The sequence below is a fragment of the Acinonyx jubatus genome, chromosome A2, assembly GCF_027475565.1.
Source record: "Acinonyx jubatus isolate Ajub_Pintada_27869175 chromosome A2, VMU_Ajub_asm_v1.0, whole genome shotgun sequence".
NCBI lineage: Eukaryota > Metazoa > Chordata > Mammalia > Carnivora > Felidae > Acinonyx > Acinonyx jubatus.
Genome location: NC_069383.1, coordinates 148,753,765 through 148,776,765, shown reverse-complemented (window position 1 = coordinate 148,776,765; position 23,001 = coordinate 148,753,765). Strand labels below are relative to the sequence as shown.

The window sequence follows — 23,001 nt, the reverse complement described above, 5'->3', positions numbered from 1 at the left end:
GGGACTAGATCCTTGTTTTTGAGACCTGACGGGAGGCCAGAGGAAAGGGATCAGGCCCTGTGGGGGCAGGCTTGAAGGAGGGAGTATTTGATCTGAGCTTCAGAGGGCGAGTAGAATCCTGGTGTTACAGGTGACAGGAACGTGAGACTAGGGAAAAAGACTGGTTTTGCACACTTGCCTGAAGTGTTGGGATGCCTTGCTTTATGTCTGATGAGGTGGCTTTGGACATGTAGGAAAATAAGATGCAGTGTTTATTGAATTGTATGAGTAGACATTTCCAAGAAATTCTGTGTACGTTCATGTAAAGGGGTCACAGATAGAAAGGGTGTTGTGGAGACGGGGTGGGGCGGCAGCTGGAATGGAAAGGTCGCGGGGGTGTGGGGTGTGCTTTGGAGGCAGTGAACACAGAGGGTGCTTGTGAGGTCGTGATGGGGTCATTAAGGGCCTGGCCTGCCTGGCTGAGATGTCCATGTTGGGAATTCATAGAGGTGAGATTGGACTGTTGTGGGGCCCCTGGCTGCTCAAGGAGAACTTTCTGAGGGGTATTCCTCTCAGGCAGGTCCAGTCTTACTTTTCTTGAATTGATTTTTACTAGTCTTGGGGCAGGGGTGAAGAGTTACATTTTCCTGGAATTCCTCTTTTCTGCACAACATCCACTTAAAAGCAAAATATCTTAGGAAAGAGGTTGCTCTGCACAATTTCTCTCAAGCTTCTGAGCCTGTCTGGGCCCGTTCTGGAGAGGCAGGGGCGTAGATCAACCTGTAGTGTCCCCCCTTCCCCCTCTGCAGAGCCTGGGCCTGGTGGACCGCAACAACGAGCCGCTCACCCACGCCATGTATAACCTGGCCTCCTTGCGTGAGCTGGGTGAGACCCAGCGCCGGCCGTGTACCATCCAGGTGCCTGAGCCCATCCTCCGCAAGATAGAAACCTTCCTGAACCATGTAAGAGAACCAGGAGAACCCCTTCTGCAACCCGCCCCCCACCCCCACCTCAGTCTTCCCTGCACTGAGTCTCTACCTGCAACCGGCAGGAGTGACTCCCCGTTTTCCCTGAGGAGGTTGGAGTGTGGGAGCACCCATGCCGAGTAGCCCAGTCCTGCCCACGAGAGTCCTTGGGCAGTCATGTACTGAGTTCGCCAGCCAGCGGGCTGGGCCGTGGCATCTGGCCCAGGTGAATTGTGTGGCAGGGCTTGTGAGTGAATGAGGAAGAAGGTATCTGTCTCACCATTTTGCTTGCTTCTCCCATCCTGCAGTACCCTGTGGATAGTTCATGGATCACCCCAGAACTCCGGCTGCAGAGTGATGACGTCTTGCCCTTGGGCAAGGACTCGGGGCCCCTGAGTGACCCTATCACAGGCAAGCCCTACGTGCCCCTGTCAGAAGCAGAGGAGGTCCGTCTGAGCCAGAACTTGCTGGAGCTGTGGCGGCGGCGAGGGCCAGTCTGGCAGGAGGCCCCCCAGCTCCCTGTGGACCCGCATCGGGACACAATCCTCAATGCCATTGAGCAGCATCCGGTGGTGGTCATCTCTGGGGACACGGGCTGTGGAAAGACCACACGCATCCCCCAGCTGCTGCTAGAGCGCTATGTGACCGAGGGCCGTGGTGCCCGCTGCAATGTGATCATCACCCAGCCGCGCCGCATCTCCGCTGTGTCGGTGGCACAGCGGGTCAGCCACGAACTGGGCCCCTCTCTGCGCCGGAACGTGGGCTTCCAGGTGCGGTTGGAAAGCAAGCCCCCGGCCCGAGGCGGGGCCTTGCTCTTCTGCACCGTGGGCATCCTGCTGCGGAAGCTGCAGAGCAACCCCAGCCTGGAGGGCGTGAGCCATGTCATCGTGGACGAGGTCCATGAGCGGGACGTGAATACAGACTTCCTGCTTATTTTGCTCAAGGGCCTGCAGCGGCTCAACCCGGCCCTGCGGCTGGTGCTCATGAGCGCCACGGGCGATAACGAGCGCTTCTCCCGCTACTTTGGTGGCTGCCCTGTCATCAAGGTGCCAGGCTTCATGTACCCCGTCAAGGAGCACTACCTGGAGGACATTCTGGCCAAGCTGGGCAAGCACCAGTACCCACACCGGCACCGGCACCACGAGGTGAGGGGACGTGCCTGCCCCAGCCCTCCCCGGCCTTCCCTCTGGATTCCCCTCCTCCCTGTCCCTGTGGCTTGGTGGCCTAGGGTGAGTTAATGCTCCCGAGCTTGTTTCCTTGATAGAAATGAAATGATTGGGGGGGCGGCAGGAGGGGGGCTTCTGGGCAAGGGTGTGGTGAGGGTTGGAGGTGACAGGTTGAGTGCCTGGGCCTCACTGAGTCACAGAGTGACTGTGTCCTTCCCTGGGGCTGTGACTGTGGCCTGTCTTCCCCCAACCTAGTCTGAGGATGAATGTGCACTTGACTTGGACCTCGTGACGGACCTGGTTCTGCACATTGATGCCCGAGGGGAACCAGGTGGGTGCTTTCCCCTCTGCCCCGGCCCCACCCTGACCTCCACCTGCCGGAGAGTGACAGCTCATGCCTGCAGGGCCCCTTTACAGGTGGGATCCTCTGCTTCCTGCCTGGGTGGCAGGAGATCAAAGGAGTGCAGCAACGCCTCCAGGAGGCCCTGGGCATGCACGAGAGCAAGTACCTGATCCTGCCAGGTGAGAGCATGCATGTGAGGCCTTCTGCCCTCACACACCAGTCTTGCCCTCTGTCCTGGGGACTGACCCAACTGGGACTCGAGGGGCCTGGGTTTCTGACCAGGCTGCCCTAATTTTGTTGGTTTTTCTACTTTTACTGGGCGTATTCTTGATCTGGGCCTCAGTTTCATCAAAATGGGGTCAAAATCCTTGCCCTGTGCCCTCATCACAGGGAGCAGGAGCAGTGCCCATAACCAGCGTGTTCTTGCTGCCCACCAGTGCACTCCAACATCCCCATGATGGACCAGAAGGCCATATTTCAGCAGCCGCCAGTTGGGGTGCGCAAGATCGTCTTGGCCACCAATATCGCGGAGACCTCAATTACAGTCAATGACATTGTGCACGTGGTGGACAGCGGTCTGCACAAGGAGGAACGCTATGACCTGAAGACCAAGGTGGCACCCATCTCCTGGGCCTAGGCAGCCCCTGGGGGAAGAACGACAAGTTCCAAGGTGGCCCCCAGCCCAGATGGGCCTTGGAGCTGCCCTGTGTGTCTGGAAGAAGCCACACTCATGGGCTCTCGGTGTCCCTGTTGGGGGGGGGGGGGGGGGCATTGAGGGGTTAAGTGAGGTGAAGGCCAGACGTGGGGGAGCACTGAGGAAGGCGCGTTGGCATCTGTGTCGCCGCTCACCCACCCCCTCCCCCAGGTGTCCTGCCTGGAGACTGTGTGGGTGTCACGAGCCAATGTGATCCAGCGCCGGGGCCGGGCAGGCCGCTGCCAGTCAGGCTTTGCCTACCACCTATTCCCACGGAGCCGGCTGGAGAAAATGGTCCCTTTCCAAGTGCCGGAGATTCTGCGCACGCCCCTTGAGAACCTGGTGCTACAAGCCAAAATCCACATGCCCGAGAAGACGGTGCGCCGGAGGCAGGGCTGGGCATGGGCTGGACGTGGTCAGGCGTGGGCGGGACTCGGGCTCATGGCAGGCTCTGGCCGGTTCTTGCTGCAGGCAGTGGAATTCCTTTCCAAGGCTGTGGACAGTCCGAACATTAAGGCAGTGGACGAGGCCGTGATCTTGCTCCAGGAGATCGGTGAGTGTGGCGGGGCCAGCCCGGCGGGGGTCACGGCATGGCTCTCACGGGCGATCCTGATGCCGAACTGTTGCAGGAGTGCTGGACCAGCGGGAGTACCTGACCACCCTGGGGCAGCGCCTGGCCCATATCTCCACCGACCCCCGGCTGGCCAAGGCCATAGTGCTGGCTGCCATCTTCCGCTGCCTGCACCCGCTGCTGGTGGTCGTTTCCTGCCTCACCCGGGACCCCTTCAGCAGTAGCCTGCAGAACCGGGCGGAGGTGGACAAGGTCAGACCCAGCCCTGTCCCGTGGCCCTTTGCTCCTCCTCTCGGCCCACCCCCACCTTCTGTCCCGAGGCCGGCCACCGCCAGCCCTCCCCCTGTGACCGCGGCACGCCCTCCCACTGCCTCCCAGGTGAAGGCGCTGTTGAGCCATGACAGTGGCAGCGACCACCTGGCCTTCGTGCGGGCCGTGGCCGGCTGGGAGGAGGTGCTGCGCTGGCAGGACCGCAGCTCCCGGGAGAACTACCTGGAGGAGAACCTGCTGTACGCACCCAGCCTGCGTTTCATCCACGGTCAGTGGGCTTCACCCCGTCTCTAGCCCCTCCCGGCCCACGCCCCCCTGGCTGAGGCACCACGGAGCGTGTCGTCCCCCAGCCTCGTGGCTTCGGGGGCCGCAGGCTCACCTGCCCCCAACTCCCCAGGACTCATCAAGCAGTTCTCAGAGAACATTTATGAGGCTTTCCTGGTGGGAAAGCCCTCGGACTGCACCCTGGCTTCTGCCCAGTGCAACGAGTACAGTGAGGAGGAGGAGCTGGTGAAGGGCGTACTGATGGCCGGCCTCTACCCCAACCTCATCCAGGTGCTGCCTCGGGGCGGGCCCGGGGGGCCTCGGCCTCCGCGGATTCATCCGCAGCTTCTTGCTCAGCTGGTCTGTCTTTTGTTTCATCTTGCAGGTGAGGCAGGGCAAGGTGACCCGGCAGGGCAAGTTCAAGCCCAACAGCGTCACATACAGGACCAAATCAGGCAACATCTTGCTGCATAAGTCGACCATCAACAGGTGGGAGGCAGGCAGGGCAGGGGAGGAGCAGTGGGCGTGCTCCCTAGGAGGGCAGCCTCACCCAGCCCTGTGTTCCTCAGGGAGGCCACGCGGCTCCGGAGCCGATGGCTGACGTACTTCATGGCCGTCAAGTCCAATGGCAGCGTCTTCGTCCGGGACTCCTCCCAGGTGCACCCGCTGGCCGTGCTGCTGCTGACAGACGGGGACGTCCACATACGTGGTGGGTGCCGGCACACCCCCACCCCCACCCCCGTTGCGGCTCGGGCCGGTCTGTATCCACCGGGGCCTGGCCTCACCCTAGCCCTCTGCCGCCTCCTCCCTCCCCCAGATGATGGGCGCCGGGCCACCATCTCCCTGAGTGACAGTGACCTGCTGAGGCTGGAGGGGGATTCCCGCACCGTGCGGCTGCTGAGGGAGCTGCGCCGGGCCCTGGGCCGCATGGTGGAGCGGAGCCTGCGCAGTGAGCTGGCCGCACTCCCGCCCGGCGTGCAGCAGGAGCACGGGCAGCTGCTCGCCCTGCTGGCGGAGCTGTTGCGTGGGCCCTGTGGCAGCTTTGACGTGCGCAAGACAGCCGATGACTGAGCCCCGTGTCTGCTGGGGCTGTGTACAGAGTGCAAATGTTTATTTAAAATAAAGTTCTATTTATCCCTTGTGAGCATTGCTCTCCGCTGGGGGCTCCTCTCTCAGGGCCCCAGCATCCCCCGCTTCCCAAACTCCCGCTTATTGCGAGGCTGAGGTCACGGGAGGGAGGGGCTTAGCTGGTGTGGGGCCTGCGTCCCAGGGGCCTGCCTGGTCCTACAGCTGCTTCCGCGCCCACGTGGCAGGCAGCCTGTTTGCACCATCCCTGCCTTTGCGGGTTGGGACAGCAGGTGTTGAGCATGCACTCACTCACGTCTCCCTCTCCGGGCCAGTGGTACGTGCACAGCGCGTGTCCTCGTGGAATCTGGCTGCCACCTCCCAGGCCCAAGCAGAATTGGGAGAGAAGTTCCTCAGGCAGCTAAGGGCACCTGAACCTTAACCCTCAAGGGGCTTCGGGTTGTGTGGCAGCCCTGCCACAAGCTGGGACTTCCCTTGGTCGCATCCACAAATTCACAGATGAGAGGCTACGGTCGTCAAAGACTGCACGGTGCACACATCAGTCTCCCGATACAAGGCGACGGGCTAGCGGAGACCAACGAGGACACACAGAAGATACAGGGCCTGTGTGGTGGGACATCACGAGCTTTATTTACTCTTGAAATCGGTACAACGGAATCACAGATTGACACAGGCAATAGCTGAGCCATAAGCAAACCGGAAGTACAGAGATGTCACACCCCCAAACGGCTGCAGGTAGTAACAGCTCACAGGGGCCTCTGGTCCCCAGCTGTCAGGGCAGCCTTCTCCGCTTCTCTGGCTTGGGGGACACTTCAAGGGAGCTGGGACAAGACCACCCCTCAGAAAAACGACCACTCCAGCCCACCTAGAGAGCGCTCTACTAGGGTCACCTCTCCTACCCTACCTGTGGACCCAGAGCCAGTTGTCAACCTCAGCATCCGTGTGGGCCTGGAACTAACACAAAGGGCACAGGTACCTTCGGGCCCTGCACTGTCTACTACTTCATTCTGCCGCTTCCTCCTGCTGACAAAACACGGGTGCCCCAATGTCCTTGGCACAAAGCATTCTTGTCTTTGGCTCGGGGAACACTTTCTCCACAGGCCCCCCCCACGGTATGTGCTTGGGGAGCTGGGGATGTGGCGTCAAACCTCCCCAAGGAAAATGCTACCTCAGAAGTAGGAGAACCTGCTGGCCCAGATGCCCTCCCTCTACACGGAGATCAAATCTGAACCTAAGTCAAGAGCCCCTACCTTCTCAGCTCCAAGGGTCACCGGGAGCAGCGGCGGGGAAGACGAGGGGCCGAGTCTGTGGCCACCTCCTCGGGGCAAGTCTGCACTGCAGAAAATGCTCTTCCGGAGGAGAAGCCCTGGGAGACTCCCCGGCCATTTCACTACAAACTGTTACATTTTAATCCTTTATTAGAAACCATGCAAACTTTAATACAAAAAAAAAAAAAAAAAAAAAATACAAGTGCAATAAGAATCTTCCGTGTCAATACAATTCCCGGGATTTCTCATCATTGCAGCCATCCCAAGACCGGCCCTGGCTGGGACACCCCTCCACAGGCTGGCCTTGCCTCTCCCCACTCTCCAGTCAGGCTGTAAGGGAAGGGAGGTGGCCTGTCTCATGCTTTTATTTTTAAATTTCCATACCTGATTCCCCATCATCCATATGAGTTCTGGACATCTGGGGCACCCCAGTCACTGAGGGCTCTAGTGTCCTAGGCCTGCAAGCCTGGAGAACTTTGACCTCCACAGCCCTTCCCTATTTCTCCGGCCCCGAGCTTATATCTCCCACTAGATCCCAGGGAATGAGACAGATAGAGATACCAAAACCAGCCTCTTGGTTAGAAAAGAAAAGCAGCATACACACAAAATACCAGAACAACCAGTCCACGCTCTGACCAGCCCCTAGTGTGCCCTATGCTCACCAGGCCACAGCCCCTGCATCTCACCCGCCCTGCCCACACACTCTGGGGCCCCAAGCTGCCCAGGCCAAGGCAGCCCCCGATGCCTGACCTCCCGGCTGGAGGCTTAAGGATGTCCCCTCCCCATTTCCTTTAACACCTACTGAGAACTTTCATTTAGACATGGCTTCAACCTGCAAAACTCCTCTACCAGTTTTTAGGTTATTAAAAAAAAAAAGGATAAAACAAGAGAAAGGGAAATGTGGCAGCAGCTAGGCAGGTACAGGAAGCAGCGGGGACAGGCAGAACCAACCCCTAACTAACTTGGGGCAGGGCAGCAAGAGGCACCTGGCCCCACCTGCGTGGTGGGCACCACTGTGGGGTCAAGGAGAGAGGCGGTGGCTTAGTGGGCTCCAGGGGATGTGGGCAGCACCCTGCCACCACGTGGCCATCCACTTCCACTCTTCCCTCCAGGTGGACCCCGCGAGGAGGGCACATATGTCAGTTTCTCTTGGGTTTGGTCCGAAAAACCCAAAGACGAGGTTGGAATCTGAATCCCCCCCCTTCCTAGATCCCACAAGATCCCAAGTTGGCCTCCCCACCCCATTCACCTCCCAACCTCGTCTACGGAGCAGTGAGCAATGATGGGACAGGAAGGAAGCAAGGAGCTGGGCCCAGGGCAGGGACTGGAGGAGGTCTGGGGGCGGGCCTACTGCCATGGGCAAGCAAGGCAGGGGGATGGGGCGGGGGCCCAGAGGACTGCCCAGCACCCAAGCTGTGTGGGGTCTATAGAGTAGCCCGGGTGAGGGAGCCAAGGGCCCGGGTGCCTGAGCTGGGGCCGCCAGGGAAGTGGGGGGGGCGGGAGACAATGTCAGCCCCATGGTCGGTGCGGGCCCTGGCGTTTGCCCGGAACGTCAGCCTGTAGGTCTCAATCTGCAGTGACACGGGAGGAGGGAAGGGAGGGGGGAACAAGGGACACAAGAGGAGGAACACAGGGGACGGAAGACGAGACCAGAATGTCATCATTAGATGCCTGGAAAATAAAAGGTTGCTTGGTTAAAATTTAGGCCATACTCTAGTCAAAAAAAAAAAAAAAAGGAGTTTCAATTTGCAAACAGTGGCAGGGCCCCCGGCTGGCCCTCAGGCCAAGCCCAGCCACTTACTTGTCTCCTGGATCTGGCTGTCCAAGGTCTGGGCCTCCCTTTGGTCACCACCCCCTGCCAGGGTGGGGTGGCCACTGAGGCCACTGGCTGAAGTGGGGGCGCCAGCTTCGGGCGCTGCCTCAGGGCTGGCCAGCTCCTCCCCAGCGGGAGGGCCCGGACACGGAGGGGCCTCGCTGCCACCGCCCTCAGTCTACAATGAAACAGTGGGGGAGACAGTGTAGGGTCAGTCGGGGAGGAGGTGGGATGGGTGATGGTGGGTTTTACACACAGCCCCTCCCTGCCCACCCGCCACCCCTCCCCGGCCACTGGATTTAGGCACAGTCATCTGGAGACTCTAAACCAGGTACTCCCCACCCCTACTCTGCCCGTGAGAGGACCCCTGGCTTGGGCGGCCAGTGTAGGGCAAGAACACAGCCTCGGGCCCAGCATGCAGCCTGGCTAGTGACACACCCTGGGGGGCTCCTCTGTGGAGTGCACGGTTTCATGTGGTCTTTCTGAGGGGAGAGGTGCGGGCTTCTCAGCAAGGCCGACACCAAACAGCCGTGACACCTGATCACTGGCAAAAACCCTGGGAACGCTCTCTAGACAGCGGGTCTGGAATCGGTCGGGAAGCGGGGGTGCTGCAGGCCAGTTAAGGAGCTCTGGGAGCTGGGAGTCAGTTCCCAAGGGGTGCAGCTCACCACCTCGGACCGGACCGATGAGTCCCAGACCACACCCACCAGAGAGAGGGTGCTAAAGGGGCTCTCTTGGGAACTCATGAGCCCTGCCTGCTCATCTACCCCTCCCCAGACACCGAGACCTCTTCTGTGCGGGGCACCCTTCCGGAGCCTGGGGACACAGAGGAGGGAGGAAGGGGTGTGTCCAGGGAGGGGGGACGGACCAGGGAGACTTCGGGGCCTGCAGGGCTTTGCGGGAGGAGGATGGGGTGGACAGAAGAGGGGAGGCCAGTGGGAGGCCACCCGTGCCCCGGAACACCCAAAAGGTGGCAATGGAAGACTCTACAGTGGTTTCTAATCAGAACAGTGAAGGAGACGGGCCTCTGTATCAGAAAGACAATTCCAGAAATAATTAAGGGAGATGATGTGAATAAAAAAAAGAACTTAAGACGTGGGGTCAGAAAGGTGCAGGTGTAAACCCTGGTCTACATGTACTTGCCATGTGGCTTTGGACTAGCGACTACATCTGAGTTAGGGCCCCCGGAGGACAGACTGGGGAGTGGCTCCTCAAAGGTATGGAGGCGTGGACTGGGAGACTGTGACAGAGCCAGGACCCCACACATTCACAGAAGCCAGTCAGGCCTTGAACCGGAGCACCGAGGGAAGGAGGGAAGAGGGGACACAGGCTGGGCTAGGCATCAGATGTAGAAGCGAAGGCCCCAGCCGCTGCTCTTGTGTCCCTCTCCCTGGCTCACCTTCCCCTGAGCAGCTGCAGCTGTGGTCATGCACAGAAGCCTGCAAGGTGCCGCCCCCTGTGTCCCCCCCCCCCACCACCGCCCAACACAGAACGAAGGACAGACAACATCTTGGCACACAAAGGTCTCACAGTGCCGTGGAAGGAGGGAGGGAGGGAAGGAGACAGGGAGGGAAGGGAGGAGAGGCCCAGCCAGTCCAGAGGATGGGAAGTCCTGCCCACCTGAGCCCTGGCCATGGCAGTCCCTCTAGAGGCAGGTGTCACCAGGAGTTGCAAATGTGGCATCCTGCTCCCAGCAGGCCCAGAATGGAGCCCGGCATGGAGCCTGGACCCCCTCATGAGGTAGCTGGAGAGAACCGTGCTTTGTGGGAGTCTGTGCCCCAGCCCATAGTCCCCTTGGAAATGGCTGAGATGGGCTCAAAAAGTAAGGAGGGCCATGGCTGTTAGGAGAGGTTCTGTCTCCAGCTGGACAGGTGAGAGGCAGCTGGGTTGGGGCCTCTTTACCTCTCCTGCCTCACTCAGGACTGATGAAGGACACTGGGAAAACACAATGGTGTGGGTGACACAAGACTCCTGAAGATACTGAGGGGCGGTGACAGGCGCCCAGTACCTGGGACCCAGACTCCGGCTGCATAACCCCTCCCACCCGGCCCAAGCCGTGTCCCCCTGGTGACCCACTCACTACCTTCACGGCACCTCCTGCAGGCAGGTGTCCCACATTATCGAGGGATCCCACCTTCGCCTGGGCCTTCTCCTTGAAGTTCAACTTTTGACTTTCAATCTTGACATCTCCTCCACCTGGTACCAAAATACAACCGGTCACATAGGCAAAGCCAGGCGGTGGGACCAGGAATCCTAGCTGGGCCGAGGACTGGCTATGTGCCCAATACAGAAATGGGAACGTGGCTCTGAGCACAGAGAAGGAGGAAAGGACAGTGGACATGTTTGTCAAACAGGGCTAGTCTTCTCAAAGTTGGGCTGACAGTCTGCATCTGGCCAGCGGCAACACCTCCACAGAGAAGAAAGGCACCCTCAGCACCACCGCAGGCCCGCAGCACAGCCTCCAGCCAAGCCTCTAAAGGCGCCGAGATGGTGTCTGCTTCGGGTTCTCTAGCCAACGTCACGACCCCCTGACTGGGTGGCGCAGAGCGCCCGCTTCCGTGCAGTGCAGGAACGCCCTGTCCGGCAGGGTCAGGACCTTTGTTTTACAGCCGCCAGAGCGGGTGCTGGACAAGAGGAGTGACTTGTCCAAAGTCACCGCCAGGCTGGTGATGGCCAGAGGTAGGGTGGCAGCGGGGTCTGTCTGTGCTGCTGCATGAGCCACACTGTAGTGAAGAGAAGGCAAATGGAAAGAGGCTTCTCTGTCGTGGAGGAAAAGGAGGAGAAGTGGGAGTAGTCCCGGCACCGAGCTGAGAAAGGACAGGCACGGACCGGACCAGCCCCGGGGCCCAGCGCGCTCGGGCGGCCAGTGCACAAGGGCGAGGTTCAGGACTCACGGCCAGTGTGGCCACAGGGTGTGGGGCTGCCCTGCTCTCCCAGGCCCACCCCTCTGGAGGCCCGCGTCACAAACCAGAGCACCCGGCTTTGTGCCGAGTTGGCCAGCTGTCCTACGCTCCTGCCCACCCCTCCCCACCGCCGAAACACCCAGCCTCGGGGTCAGTCAGTGGCACCGGGGAAGGTGGCATCGCGCAAGAGTGGATTTTCCAGATTAAAGGGGGGAGATGAGGTGACTTAAGGGCCAAACTGTTCTGACCCTTTTAAACAGAACACATTCTGCCGAGAGTTCCTTGCCTTCACCTTAAGTGGCCCCTGGCGCCTGACCTCCAAGGAGCCAGATCTGCCAGCCACGTGCCTGCCGCTGCAGGGGAAGTGCCCTAGCCCTGGTCTACTGTCACCCAGAACCAGGACACGCGGCTGTAGGGGATGACAGTGGAGGCGGGAGCACGCCGCCAGGAGGAAGTCACACCGCCCCAGCAGCAAGACTCTCACCCGCGGCCTGGGCAGTGCTACCCAACGACTCTGTCCTGCGGGAGCTCACAGCTGGTGCGTCACTGCCTGGGAATATCTGCCGCCCGCAGTCGAACGCCCCCGGCACTGGCTCCCGGCGGCGTGCTAGTAGGGGTGCGGTGATGCCCGTGGGGACAGCGGCCTTTACCACCCGCTCCTCCGGATGCGCCTAAGAGGTTAGCGCCTGGGGCGGGTGGGGGGATGCCGCCCCCCCCCCCCAGGAATCTTTATGGAATGACAAAAGCACAGCGGGGAGACCCAGCCCAGGCGGGGCCCAGGCACCCTGGGGGAAGCAGGGGACTGCACTCACCAGGTTTGTGCTTGATGTTAGCCTTGGACCCACACTTGGAGGAGACCTTAGAGATGTCCACTTTCTTATTCTGAATCTGAACCTGAGAAATAAACCACAAAATATTATTGCCTCAGAGAGAGGATATATTTCAGGGCCAAACCTGTGTTCCCTTGACAATCTCCACGTTCAAGTTTCTTCTCTCCCTGTGTAAGGCCCTACCTCAGTCTGCTCAAGGTCAGGCTCACCTCCCCAAGTGCTTAAACCAACGCTTCATCCATCCTGCCGCCCCTGCAGCTTCTGAACTCACCTCCTGCCAGACTGAACCAACGTTCCCACATGCTCCACAATGTTCCCACCCTGTCCGGGCGCCTGCCAGGCAGCTCTTCTCAGGTTTTTCTGGACCCCCATCTCCTGAAATGTCCTCTTCTTCCACCCGAAATCTCACCCATCAACTCCTGGCCCAGAGATAACCTGGAATGATGTTTTGGTGTTTTCCTCTTAGTTCGTTTCAGTGCATTTTCCCCTCATGGCTGACAGCACAGATTTCTACGTATGTGTCTATGATTTTGTATTCCTGTTTAATTCATGTTATAAGCATTTTCCCCATAAAAGTTGGGAAATGTTAAGAAGGGGCCACATAATCCATTCTGTAAGATCTTATATAAACCTAACCTATGCCAGATAGGGACCATTTAAGGTTGTTTTTTTTTGCGTGTGTTTTTTTTTTTTTTTTTTTTTCTAATTTTTCACCATTAAAACTCTGGCAGCAATAAATATCTTTGTGAACAGAAGTCATGGCAATTCTGATGACCTCTCAAGCAAAATGCCCAGAACTTCAGTTACCCGGTCAAAGGTTGGGACTGTTTTAAGGTTCCTGAAGCATGAGGCCGGGTTTCCAGGAATGTGACAACGGACCCCCACGAGAGAGCTTACGTGGTTTGTCTCCATATCCTCCCACCCTGGCTATTACCATTAAAAACGACAACAACGCTCTTCCCGTGAGTGGCTGAAGGTGATTTCTGAAAACAGTTTGCTATTTACTTGACCTACAAAATCACACAAGAGGTTCAACTCTTCATGTTCAATTTAAGAACACATGTGAAACACTGCCCAGGCCATCAAGAATGCATGTATCTGAAATGCCACAAAGTAACTGAATGATGTCACTTTGCAAAAGCAACGTGTGCCATTCTGTTGCTACAATGGTGGAGACAGTGGTGTGCCAAGGCCTAACAGCGGGGCTGGACACAGCGTCAGTGGCCTAAAGAGAGTGTGTAATTTTACTGCACACGCTTAAAAATGCAGAGAGTACTGCTGAACTTAGGGGTTTAGATGTAGATCCTCTGGTCACTGCACATCCAGGTGGACAAAGCCCCCAAGATGTGGCGTAGAACTTAACAGGGCTCATGGTCAGATTGCCACAGTGAGAGACGATCCTTACTGGAAAAGAGCAGATTATTCCTAAACCAGAAGAGGAAGTGGCACAGAAAAAAAAAAAAAAAAAAAAGATACCCCAGAAGAGACTGAAGGAACAAAAACTTACAGCCCGGGAATAAATTCTACATAAAATAAATGCAAATAAAAGTGAAAACAAGAAACCCCACCGCCAACAAAATTCTGCTGATTTATACGTGAAAGAGGCCCAGTCTTGGGTGCTCTGCTCATTATTAAGGATACTAAGCATTTGCACGATGGGCCCAGCGCGGTAGCCTGGCGTTCCACATCTGCCGCGACTGTGCACGACTACAGGCTCCACGAGGCCTTTCACAGATTTGCCATCCTGTCCACATTTGGTGAGCAATCAAGAGGATGAATGGCCTTTTATACAAATGAATCCCGTTGGGGATGGAGACTTGTCTGGGTGTCCTCTACACTTGCCCCTACTTTTGAGGTGGCCAACGGACTTTCATCTAGGTCTGCCCCCCAGGAGCCTTGGAAAAACATCTTGCTACCACGACTGATGGCATGTGTTTAAATTAGGAAAGGACGTCATCTATAGAGGGGCACTGGGTTCTGGGATGAAAATACCACAGTTCCCGTGAGTGGCCCAGCCGCTCCTTGGTTCTGTGGAAGAGCCTGGCTTTCCGCCACAATCAAGTCCTTCATGCGGTGGCCCACGGGGCCCTGCCGGCAGGTGTCATGCCCTTCTGGTGGGGTTTCATCACAGTGCCGTTCAATGGCTACCTTCTAGGACCCCGTCTTCCTTTCTCCAGTGTCAGGAAATACGGTTTCCATCGTATTGCAAGAGGATACATGTGATGTCTACTGCATCGTTCTACGTCCACTCGCAGCCCAAGGCCTGGCACAGAGTAACTTCCCATAATCATCAGCTTGCCTGAGCCATCCTCACTGTTTCCAGAACTCTGCTCATACTATTCCCTAGCCAAGCAAGCCCACTGCATTCTCCTCCCCATCCTTCAAAGCCCTTCAAAGGTCACCTTCTTCAAAGGCTCTGGCTTCACTCCACCCTTTGGAGGGACATCAGGTTCAGCAGGACACTGACTGCTTCCACGTTCAGTAATCATTTACAAAGTACAATCACCATCTCAACACAACAGCCTCCACTTTGCCTCACATTTCCAACAAGGCCACAATTCTCCCAACAGGGACACAGGGAAGTACTTTTCCCAACCAAACATCTGCCAGCTACTGAGACCAAGACAACACGTGTCCTGCAGCAATGGTGGCAGGCTCATCTTGTGCCACCCTTGAGACACCTGGGAGGGGTTCCAGGGGTCACCCTCCAAGGCCTGGGGCCTGCACATTTCCTGAGACTGTTCTGTGACCGAAGCCACTGCTTCTCTACCTCCTGCCTGGTTCTCAGGTAAAGAATAGTTGATCAGGGGAAATTCTGCTTTGCGGATGTATCCCAGCCAATAAATGAAGAAGGAATGGGAGAACTCGAGCCTCACCATAGTATACCCCTACTCAACGCGTGGGTCTAGGTACCGGCCATCAGAGAGTGGGGGCGGGTGGGGGGACCAGACAGTGAAACACAATATGCCTCCTGACAGAAACACCACCACTACCTATAAAAGTCTTGCAAAGAGCTGGGGGAGAAAAAAAATCAAACCTGAATCAATTTAAAGATATGGAGAGACAAAGGAGTATATTAAATCAAAATACGGGGATATGCAGAAGCCAGATTCTAGGATAAACCACTTAGTTTACTCATTTATAAAGTGCTGCTACAAACAAAAACTGAAGGGTGCCTGTAGAGTAAAAGAAACCGAAGGTTATAAGAGACAAGAGACGCATCAACCAACCACAATTTATGGTCCCTACTTGTATCCTGAGTGTCAGTAGGGGTTTTACACACGTACATTAAAGAGTTATCTTAAAGTTATGAATGGAATATTTACAGATGAATGATGTATCTAGGACTGGCTTCAAAATAATCAGGGTGGGAACACACAGAAGATAAGATTGGCTACAAGGAGGGGCGCCTGGCTGGCTCAGTCAGTGGAGCCTGTGACTCTTGATCTCAGGGTTGTGAGTTGGGTGTAGAAATCACTCAGAATAAATAAATAAAATTTAAAACAAACAAATGATTGGCCACAAGGATAATAAATGAAGCTGGGTACATTGTAGGATTCTTTTCTACTTTTGCATTATTTGAAAAATGCCTATGATTAATTGTTTTAAAAAGCTGAACTGTGTCCCCCTCTCTTAACCCACCACCTCTGAGATGTCACTCTGCCTTCTTGGGCTGGTATGTAGAGAATCCATAGTAACTGCCAAACAATCCTCCCCTCCTTCCCTCCCCTGGCCACTCGCCTCCACTCAAAGCTTTAGGGAGCCACGTGCTGCTTCTCTGGCCTATGACGTGTTTCTCAAAGGTCCTCTCCCCGGCAAAGCCCGGCAGCTAGCAGAAGCCATGCCTGTCTCCGTGGTCCTCTTCCCACACACCAACCCCGGCAAGCACGGTACCTCAATCTCGCTGCAGCCGTTTCCGCAATCTGCCCCACTGGCCTGTGAGGACCCGCGGGCTGCTGTGGACAGCAGTACGGGCTGTTGAGATGGCAGTGCCCCCAGGCCTCAGAACCCATGACGCGCACATATCCCCCCTCACGGGGTGGAATGGAAGAAAAACTGTCACAAAATTTTAAACTGGGGGAAATCTGCTACGTGCCCTGCCCTGATGTCCTCCTGGTTCTCAAAAAAGGGGACATTTGTATGTACACGGGGGCGCCGCGCAGCACTAACTGGGACTCTGCTCCAGCCTCTCATCTGGGTGCTAACTTCAGAATTTCTATACAGGAGGGGATGGGGTCTGCGGGTGACGTGTGACGCTGTTCTACCTGGGCCCACTCTTTCTCAGCTGCGTGTCTATCTGTGGTGGCTTTATGGAGGGGCTGAGGGAAACAAGTATGGCCCCTCAGTCAAGGCCGTCTACCTTCATCTCCCCACCTGGAAACACTGCTCACAGGCAGGTTTCCGAATGAGAGGCTGCTTAAGGAAGCCTCCTACAATACAATGCTTAAAAAAAAATCTTGGAAGTCACATGTAGGCAATGTGCCAAGACCACAGTAAGTGATAGATAAGTGATGTCTATTTTGGGGCACCCAGGGGCTCAGTCTGTTAAGCGTCCAACTCTTGGTTTTGGCGCAGGTCGTGATCTCATGGTTCGGGAGATCGAGCCCTGAGTTGGGCTCGGTGCAGACAGTGCGAAGCCTGCTTGGGATCCTCTTTCTCCCTCTCTTTCTGCCCCTCCCCCACTTGTGCATGTGTGCTCTCTACCGCATTCTCTCAAAACAAACTTTGAAAAAAAAATACATGTCTATTTTCCTAGCTTGTACATACAACTGCACACTATACACAAATGTATTTCTGTGTCACACACACAATGACCAGTTCCTTCATAATCTCTGCTCACCTCCTGTTCTCACCTAGGTCAAAAGCCTGAAAGGAAAAGCTGAGGCCGGTGCCTACCTGGGGCCCTCATAAGCTGGATCTTTATCACCTTAACCAGATACTGTCTTTAAACGCTTCACCCACTTCAGCTCATCGCACACCAGGCTGGCTAATGTCTGGCCAGCTACCAGGCCGGCCGAGTACGCCCCACCTCCATGTCAAGAGTGCGCTTTCTACCCACGTTAGAAGAGCCACTGGTGCAAAGTGACTGGGAAGGAGGTGCAAGAAGGGGCCTTGTGTGGGGCAAGACAGGGCTAACCTGAGGCTGATTCCTCACAATACGACCACCGGGCTGGGGAGTGTTTGTAAGCCACAGGCAGGATGGCATGGCCACTGAGGGGACAGGAGGGACAGAGGCCAAAAATGAAAAGGGTGAGCAGAGCAGAACTCAGTCCAGTTTAAGACAGTAAGGAGAAGGAACTGAATGAAACCTAGAGAGACAGAGCAGGATGAGCTCCCTGACTGTGGGGTGGGGAGAGAAGCAGGGGAGAAGCCACGAAGGCAGAGGCTGCATGTGGCCTCTCCATAACACACCTCTGGTGCATGCTGGGGTCCCACCTGCCTGAGTACTGCCACGAGGACACGTGGAAGGTGAACAGGGTGTTCTCTAACATTAGACCAGGGCCTGTTAGCTGGAGTCACTGTGCCCCCAACACAGAGCGTAGGGCTGGCACAGAAGGGCAGCGTGATAAAAGGTTGTCTGGATGGATGGAGAAAGGGGACAAAAAGAAAAGGAGGGGCTGAGGGAGTAAGAGGAAGAAGGACTCAGAACAAGGGAAAGTGGGTGAAAGAGAGCAGAAGGGAAAGAGAAGATGAGAAAAGATGCCAAATGGGCATCACCAGGGTGTTGGTCAGGGGTTCCCCAGAAACAGCTGGTCCTAACACACAGGAGCACTGAGCCTCCTCTCACTTTGCTGGCCTGTGTCTGGAAGAAAGCCCCGAGCCAGGCTGCTGTGGTCCTGGGAGCGCAAGCGGCCCTCTCCCCGGTGCCCCACGGGGCTACGGCTCAGACACCAGCTGCCCAGAGCTCATACTTACATTACCACCTCCAGGGACATGCTTAATATTGTCCTTGGAACCACACTTGGACTGAATATGGCTGTAGCTCACTTTTTTGGAGACTATCTGGACCTGGAGTGTTAGAGAACAGAAAAAAACAACACAAAGGGAGAGGGCTGGTTAGAACCGACACAGGGCAGGCAGTGAGTCCACACGTGATCACAATGACTGACACAGGGTGCCGTTACAACTCCGCCCCCGCCTGCAGGAGAGCAGCTGTGGAAAAGCACAGGGGAAGGAATCTGAAGTGGCAGGACAGGGAGCGAAGACGTGAACGAACAACACGAGCACAGAAGCACATATCGCAAAAGGGCTCCACGGTCCTCATCACTGCTTCTTGGGGCTGGGCCTCATCACTGCTCCTTGGGGCTGGGCCGTGGTGCACAAGGCCCAGCCAGCTGCAGGCCCCAGATGCGCACTCAGGCATGGCCCTGCTCCCACCTGCTCTCCCTGAGAGCTGAGACACAGTGTCCTGGGACTGCTCTCTGCAAGGATCCTGCTTATCCGGACTGGTCTTCGCTGAAGCTTGGCACTTCCCTTAAATCTGAGGCTGGGAACTGCAGCAGCCAGACCCACTCGGGGAGGCAACGGCTGCTCAGAGAAGTGCTGGGCAGCTGGCTCACAGGGCACAGATCTGATGCTACAGGAAGGAAGGGACAGCATAGCTCAGTTATAAATGCAGATGGGCCAGAGGCCGCTGGAGCCACCATGCAGAATCCGGACACCAGGGGGAGCGCGGGCCACAGCCTCAGCAGCTCCACACTCCACAAGTAGCAGCCCGTGCGTCTGGGGGCTCAAGAAAGCACAGGACCAGAGTGAGCTTCTGGTCTAGACTTTTTTTTCAACTCGACAGTAAAACACCTCTTCCATCCTCCAGATGCCCAGTCCTGTGCCCTGTGAGTTTCATGCGCAGAGAGAACCGGCTCCAAGCAGGGCTGCAATGATGCACAGGCACACTGTCGTGTTTATGAATGGCTCTCCCTGGAATGCGGCCACACAAAGGCCCAGGCTCTAAGGGCTGGAACAAAGAATTCTTTCCGAGCCTTCCCAAGGAGAAACAGTTGCCAGCTTCCTTCCTTCCTTTGCTTCAGAGCCCTTCACAAATGAAGCAGGCCCCAAGCTGAAGAGTTTTCCACTGAACAGAGAAATCCACCCTGAGAGATTCCAGCCCAAATACCTCACTGATTCGTGCCTTCTTTATAATGTCAGTGATGAATAACTGGTCAGCAAACCACTACCCAGTGAAACCCTGCTCTGAACCAGAGACCTCCAGGGCCTCTAGGAGTCACCCAGAAGCCTCACCGAAGGTACAAATTCCTTGCACTGAGACTGTCCATCCTGGTCCCTAAGGGCTGGAGGTTACGGCTTCTCTGGCAGTCCCTGGATGGACAGATGACCTACCTGCCACAGCTAAAAGAAGGTTCTCACAGCAAGCAGGAGGGGCCTGCTTCCAGGGTGTGGAGGCAAGAGGAAAGAACCTAGAGTTTCTGTTTACCTGTGCCCTGCCGGTGGTATGCAATCCCTAGGCTGAGTGGGCTTCCAGTGGGAACGAGCACCTAAACTTTCAGTGAGGAGGTGACATGGGGAACCAGGGCAAATAAAGCTATCTCCATAACCAGCAGGTTACGAAAGGGGCCTTCTAGTTCAATTACAAGCACCAGGCTCCAGGGTTCCAGGAGCAGCAGAGTAACCAATCCCATGTTTTACTGAGGAAGAACATGGGTGCTGTGTGTGTGTTTGCACACAAAATGGGTGGGTTTCACATCAAGGTCAGTGTGAAGGAAGTAGCTGAAAATTTTTGGATCCATTTTGTCCAGCTGAATAAATATTCCCCAAAGGGTAATGGGCTCCCAAATCTGTTAACTGTCAGGGTTAATACAAAACTTTTTTCTGATGGCTGAGTCATCAAACAGAGAGGAGGGAATGCAGGGGCGAAGTAGAAACTGGTTAAGGATAGGAAAAAAGTGCGATAGAAGGGAAAGTGACTCAGGCTGGAAGAAACAGTTTATCATCTTTCACCTTCAAAAGGTAAAAGTCTAAATAAAACTCACTTTCCCAGCAGGTGGTTTCTGCGCACTCGCAATTGGACCGGCTGTTTTAGTGACTGCATTAGGTTCAGGCTTTCGAGCTGTAGCAGCTGCCTCTGTTTTTTTCTCTATTTTGGCCTGGATGGAGATAAAGGGAGGGCAAATTTCAAACCAAGAGGGTAAGAGCCCAAATGCCAAGAAGGGAAGAAAGCTATAGGGGACTCGAATCCAGGCCAGGCCACCAAGCAGAAGCAGGTCACCCTTGCTCCTAGGAACAAACCGTTTCCCGGGACAAACCAGCCAGAAGGAGGAGCTGCAGACCATAGTCTGGAGACACGAGGACAAGATCGAGACACCATTCCCGGAGAGAAGGAGGGAAGGAGGGCTAAGTTAGGGATTCTCTTCCGAGAGTGTGTTTTCCAGTCACAGTGCTCCCCCACTCAAATGTCCTCCCCCCCAAGCAAGCTGCTGTAGTCACAGGAGCCACTATTGATGACGGGAAGTGTCACACCACTCACCAGGCCAAGTCACCCAACTCCTCACCAAGACCTCCTGCAATTTTTGCCCAACGAAAGCATAAGAAGAGCACAGGAAGGGGGGGATGGTCACACCATCTGGGTACACCAGAGCCACAGCCTCTTAGCAAAAGCAACTCTTAGGCCCTTATTCCAGACTAATCCCAGTTTGCCATTAGTGTCTTCCAACAGTACCAGGATTCTGCCTCATTCTGGGCCCTGTTCATGTTTTAAAGGCTCTAGGGTTGAAGAAATTTAAGGATCCTACCCTGAATGGGAGGTGTGGTGTCTTAAGTGCTAGAGAATCACATAGGAAATGAGGTTACTGCTCCATGGACCCAAACTGGGATTTTCGCCACCACCGTTTGCTACACCAGGTCCCATCCCTGCTAATAGCTGACAATTCTGCGGTGGATGTAAACAGAAAATCCTTAAGAGTGAAGCACCTGGCCCTCAACAGCACTCCCCACCACAGCCCTTCTGACAGCCCTTCTTCCCTGCAGCGGGCAGTCACCCCGGCCACAAGGGGGCACCCTAACTTCTTTCAGGCAGACATGCCTCTCCCAAGCCTAGGTTCCCCCTCCTGCTGGTCAGGTCCTGATGCTCACAGCACAGGGGTGGGGAGCACAGCCAGCAGGTCTCACAGGCCAGGGCTTCCCTGTTTGTTTTGTTAAGTACAAGAACCCTTTTGCCTCCAAACCAAAACATAAGCCTAAAGCCCAAAATCCACACCAGGAGCCCCCCTGATAGAGACGGGAGGAGACAGTCTGCTGCCGGATGGACGTGGAGCCCAGGCTGCAAGTCTGTGACACTGAATCCGACGTCATTGACAACCCTTCTGCTTCGGTGGGCCCAGGGGTGTGGCGTGGCAGGGAGGGAAGCAAGGGCTAGCATGCCAAGGACCATGAGCTCCAGGACTCACCCGGCCTCCTCCAGGCTGATGCTTGATGTTTTCCGTGGAGCCAACCTTGGAGCGGATGTTCTTCAGATCAGGGGTGGAAGCGTTGGTAGACAAGCGGCTAGGCTTCGGTGCAGAGGAGCCGGGCTTGGCTGACGTGGGCTTCTTGTCTGAGGAAGGAGTCCCAGAGGGCCGAGGAGGGGTGGGTGTGGGCTTGGCTCGGCCGGGGGCCACCCCTGCTGCGGGGGCTGCCCCGGGGACAGTGGTGTTCTTCTTCACTGAAGTGGTGGAGGTGCTCTTGGGGCGACTCAGGTCAGCTGCAAAGAAGTAAGAGATGACAGGGGTTCAGCGGGAGAGAGCAGAAGGGAGCCTGGAAGCTGCAAAGAGGTAGGGGTTTAAATTAGGGTCCCAGGAGGTGGGGGACGGGTGTCACCTGGTGCAGACTTCGTGGCCGTCTTCTTCATGTCTGCAGGCTTTCCCTCAGTCTTGATGGCTGCACAAACATAACACTTTTTACTATTTAATGTTTAACAAAGTGACCTAGTGAATGGCTCATCCAATACTGAGATTCATTCATTCATTCATTCATTCATTCATTCATTCAACAACTACTGAATGTCCCCTTTGGGCCATGGGCTGTGCTCGTCTCTGGAATAGATTAAGAGTAAATTAGACAGCCAGGTAAAGACTGGGCCCTTATGGAGTACAAAAGGCCACGCACTGTATCCTTACTCTTTTCTACAATCTTAACAGTGCCTTCCACACGGCCTTGGAAGTGGGTTACCAGTACAGGCCTGTGGAACCGAACAACTGACTTCCTATCATGTAAGCCCATGACCACAGTGTGCTGAGTAATGTGAAGTTACTAAGAAGGGAATAGTAATCCTACCTGGGAATTCATGAGAATCCCTTTCACTCAAGAGTTTTCTGAACAGACATACTGGCTAACTGCATGTGAAGATCAGTGTTCCCCATTAAGGTCTAGTGCACAGAGACCGATCTCTCCTGTCTCCCCACTGGTTCCCGTGGGAAGGAAGGGTGACAGTACTCACTGGTGGGCCTCTTGGGCACAGGTGTGGGGGGGCTCCTGCTGCTTGGCCCAGCTGAAGCAGGAGTGGCAGCTGCTGTGGCTTTTGGAACAGTCTGGGTGCTCTTGGCGCCAGGCCTGAGCGCTGGGGCAGAGGCCGGCTTGGATGGGGAGGCCCGCTTCTCAGGAATCTTCGCCTCTGCAACAGGCTGGTAACAGGGAAGTGGGAATAAGAGCAGCAGGTCAGCAAGAGCCCCAGGAAGTCATGTTAAAGGACAGCAGAAAACAGGGGAACTATGGATTTGGTACTTCTTGGTAGGAAAATTTATACTGCTGAGATCTAAGTCCTTCAGACAAAGTGAGAAGCTGGCCATGTAGGGTGCTGGGCCAGCTGGAGTCAGGAGATGGGGGAGTCTAACTATCTCAATCCAACCTGAACCGGTGA

The 23,001-nt window shown here is 55.9% G+C and overlaps 2 protein-coding genes across 27 annotated transcripts in view; one reads left to right on the top strand and one right to left on the bottom strand.

The window, feature by feature from the left end:
- Positions 1 to 5,396, top strand: part of DHX30 (DExH-box helicase 30) — a 29,086-nt gene extending 23,690 nt beyond the window's left edge. For all 6 annotated transcript variants that reach the window (XM_027038609.2, XM_027038608.2, XM_053219495.1 and 3 more), the window contains 13 exons: positions 789 to 941; positions 1,253 to 2,089; positions 2,366 to 2,441; positions 2,528 to 2,632; positions 2,891 to 3,066; positions 3,319 to 3,525; positions 3,619 to 3,700; positions 3,777 to 3,970; positions 4,097 to 4,256; positions 4,386 to 4,543; positions 4,638 to 4,741; positions 4,822 to 4,961; positions 5,070 to 5,396. In XM_027038609.2, coding sequence (XP_026894410.1) covers positions 789 to 941; positions 1,253 to 2,089; positions 2,366 to 2,441; positions 2,528 to 2,632; positions 2,891 to 3,066; positions 3,319 to 3,525; positions 3,619 to 3,700; positions 3,777 to 3,970; positions 4,097 to 4,256; positions 4,386 to 4,543; positions 4,638 to 4,741; positions 4,822 to 4,961; positions 5,070 to 5,323 — 2,646 coding nt within the window. In that variant the 3' untranslated portion in view covers positions 5,324 to 5,396. The remainder of the gene's footprint in view (positions 1 to 788; positions 942 to 1,252; positions 2,090 to 2,365; positions 2,442 to 2,527; positions 2,633 to 2,890; positions 3,067 to 3,318; positions 3,526 to 3,618; positions 3,701 to 3,776; positions 3,971 to 4,096; positions 4,257 to 4,385; positions 4,544 to 4,637; positions 4,742 to 4,821; positions 4,962 to 5,069) is intronic.
- A 1,342-nt stretch (positions 5,397 to 6,738) lies between these two features.
- MAP4 (microtubule associated protein 4) overlaps positions 6,739 to 23,001 on the bottom strand; it is a 203,214-nt gene continuing 186,951 nt past the window's right edge. For 9 of the 21 annotated variants that reach the window (XM_053219477.1, XM_053219491.1, XM_053219486.1 and 6 more), the window contains 9 exons: positions 22,582 to 22,765; positions 21,963 to 22,022; positions 21,554 to 21,846; positions 20,141 to 20,254; positions 18,069 to 18,161; positions 12,135 to 12,216; positions 10,503 to 10,615; positions 8,408 to 8,597; positions 6,739 to 8,277 (listed from right to left, as the gene is read on the bottom strand). In XM_053219477.1, coding sequence (XP_053075452.1) covers positions 8,270 to 8,277; positions 8,408 to 8,597; positions 10,503 to 10,615; positions 12,135 to 12,216; positions 18,069 to 18,161; positions 20,141 to 20,254; positions 21,554 to 21,846; positions 21,963 to 22,022; positions 22,582 to 22,765 — 1,137 coding nt within the window. In that variant the 3' untranslated portion in view covers positions 6,739 to 8,269. Of the gene's footprint in view, positions 8,278 to 8,384; positions 8,598 to 10,502; positions 10,616 to 12,134; positions 12,217 to 18,068; positions 18,162 to 20,140; positions 20,255 to 21,553; positions 21,847 to 21,962; positions 22,023 to 22,581; positions 22,766 to 23,001 lie in introns of those variants that run through there. The other 12 variants (XM_053219494.1, XM_053219490.1, XM_053219483.1 and 9 more) reach the window with 6 other exon arrangements.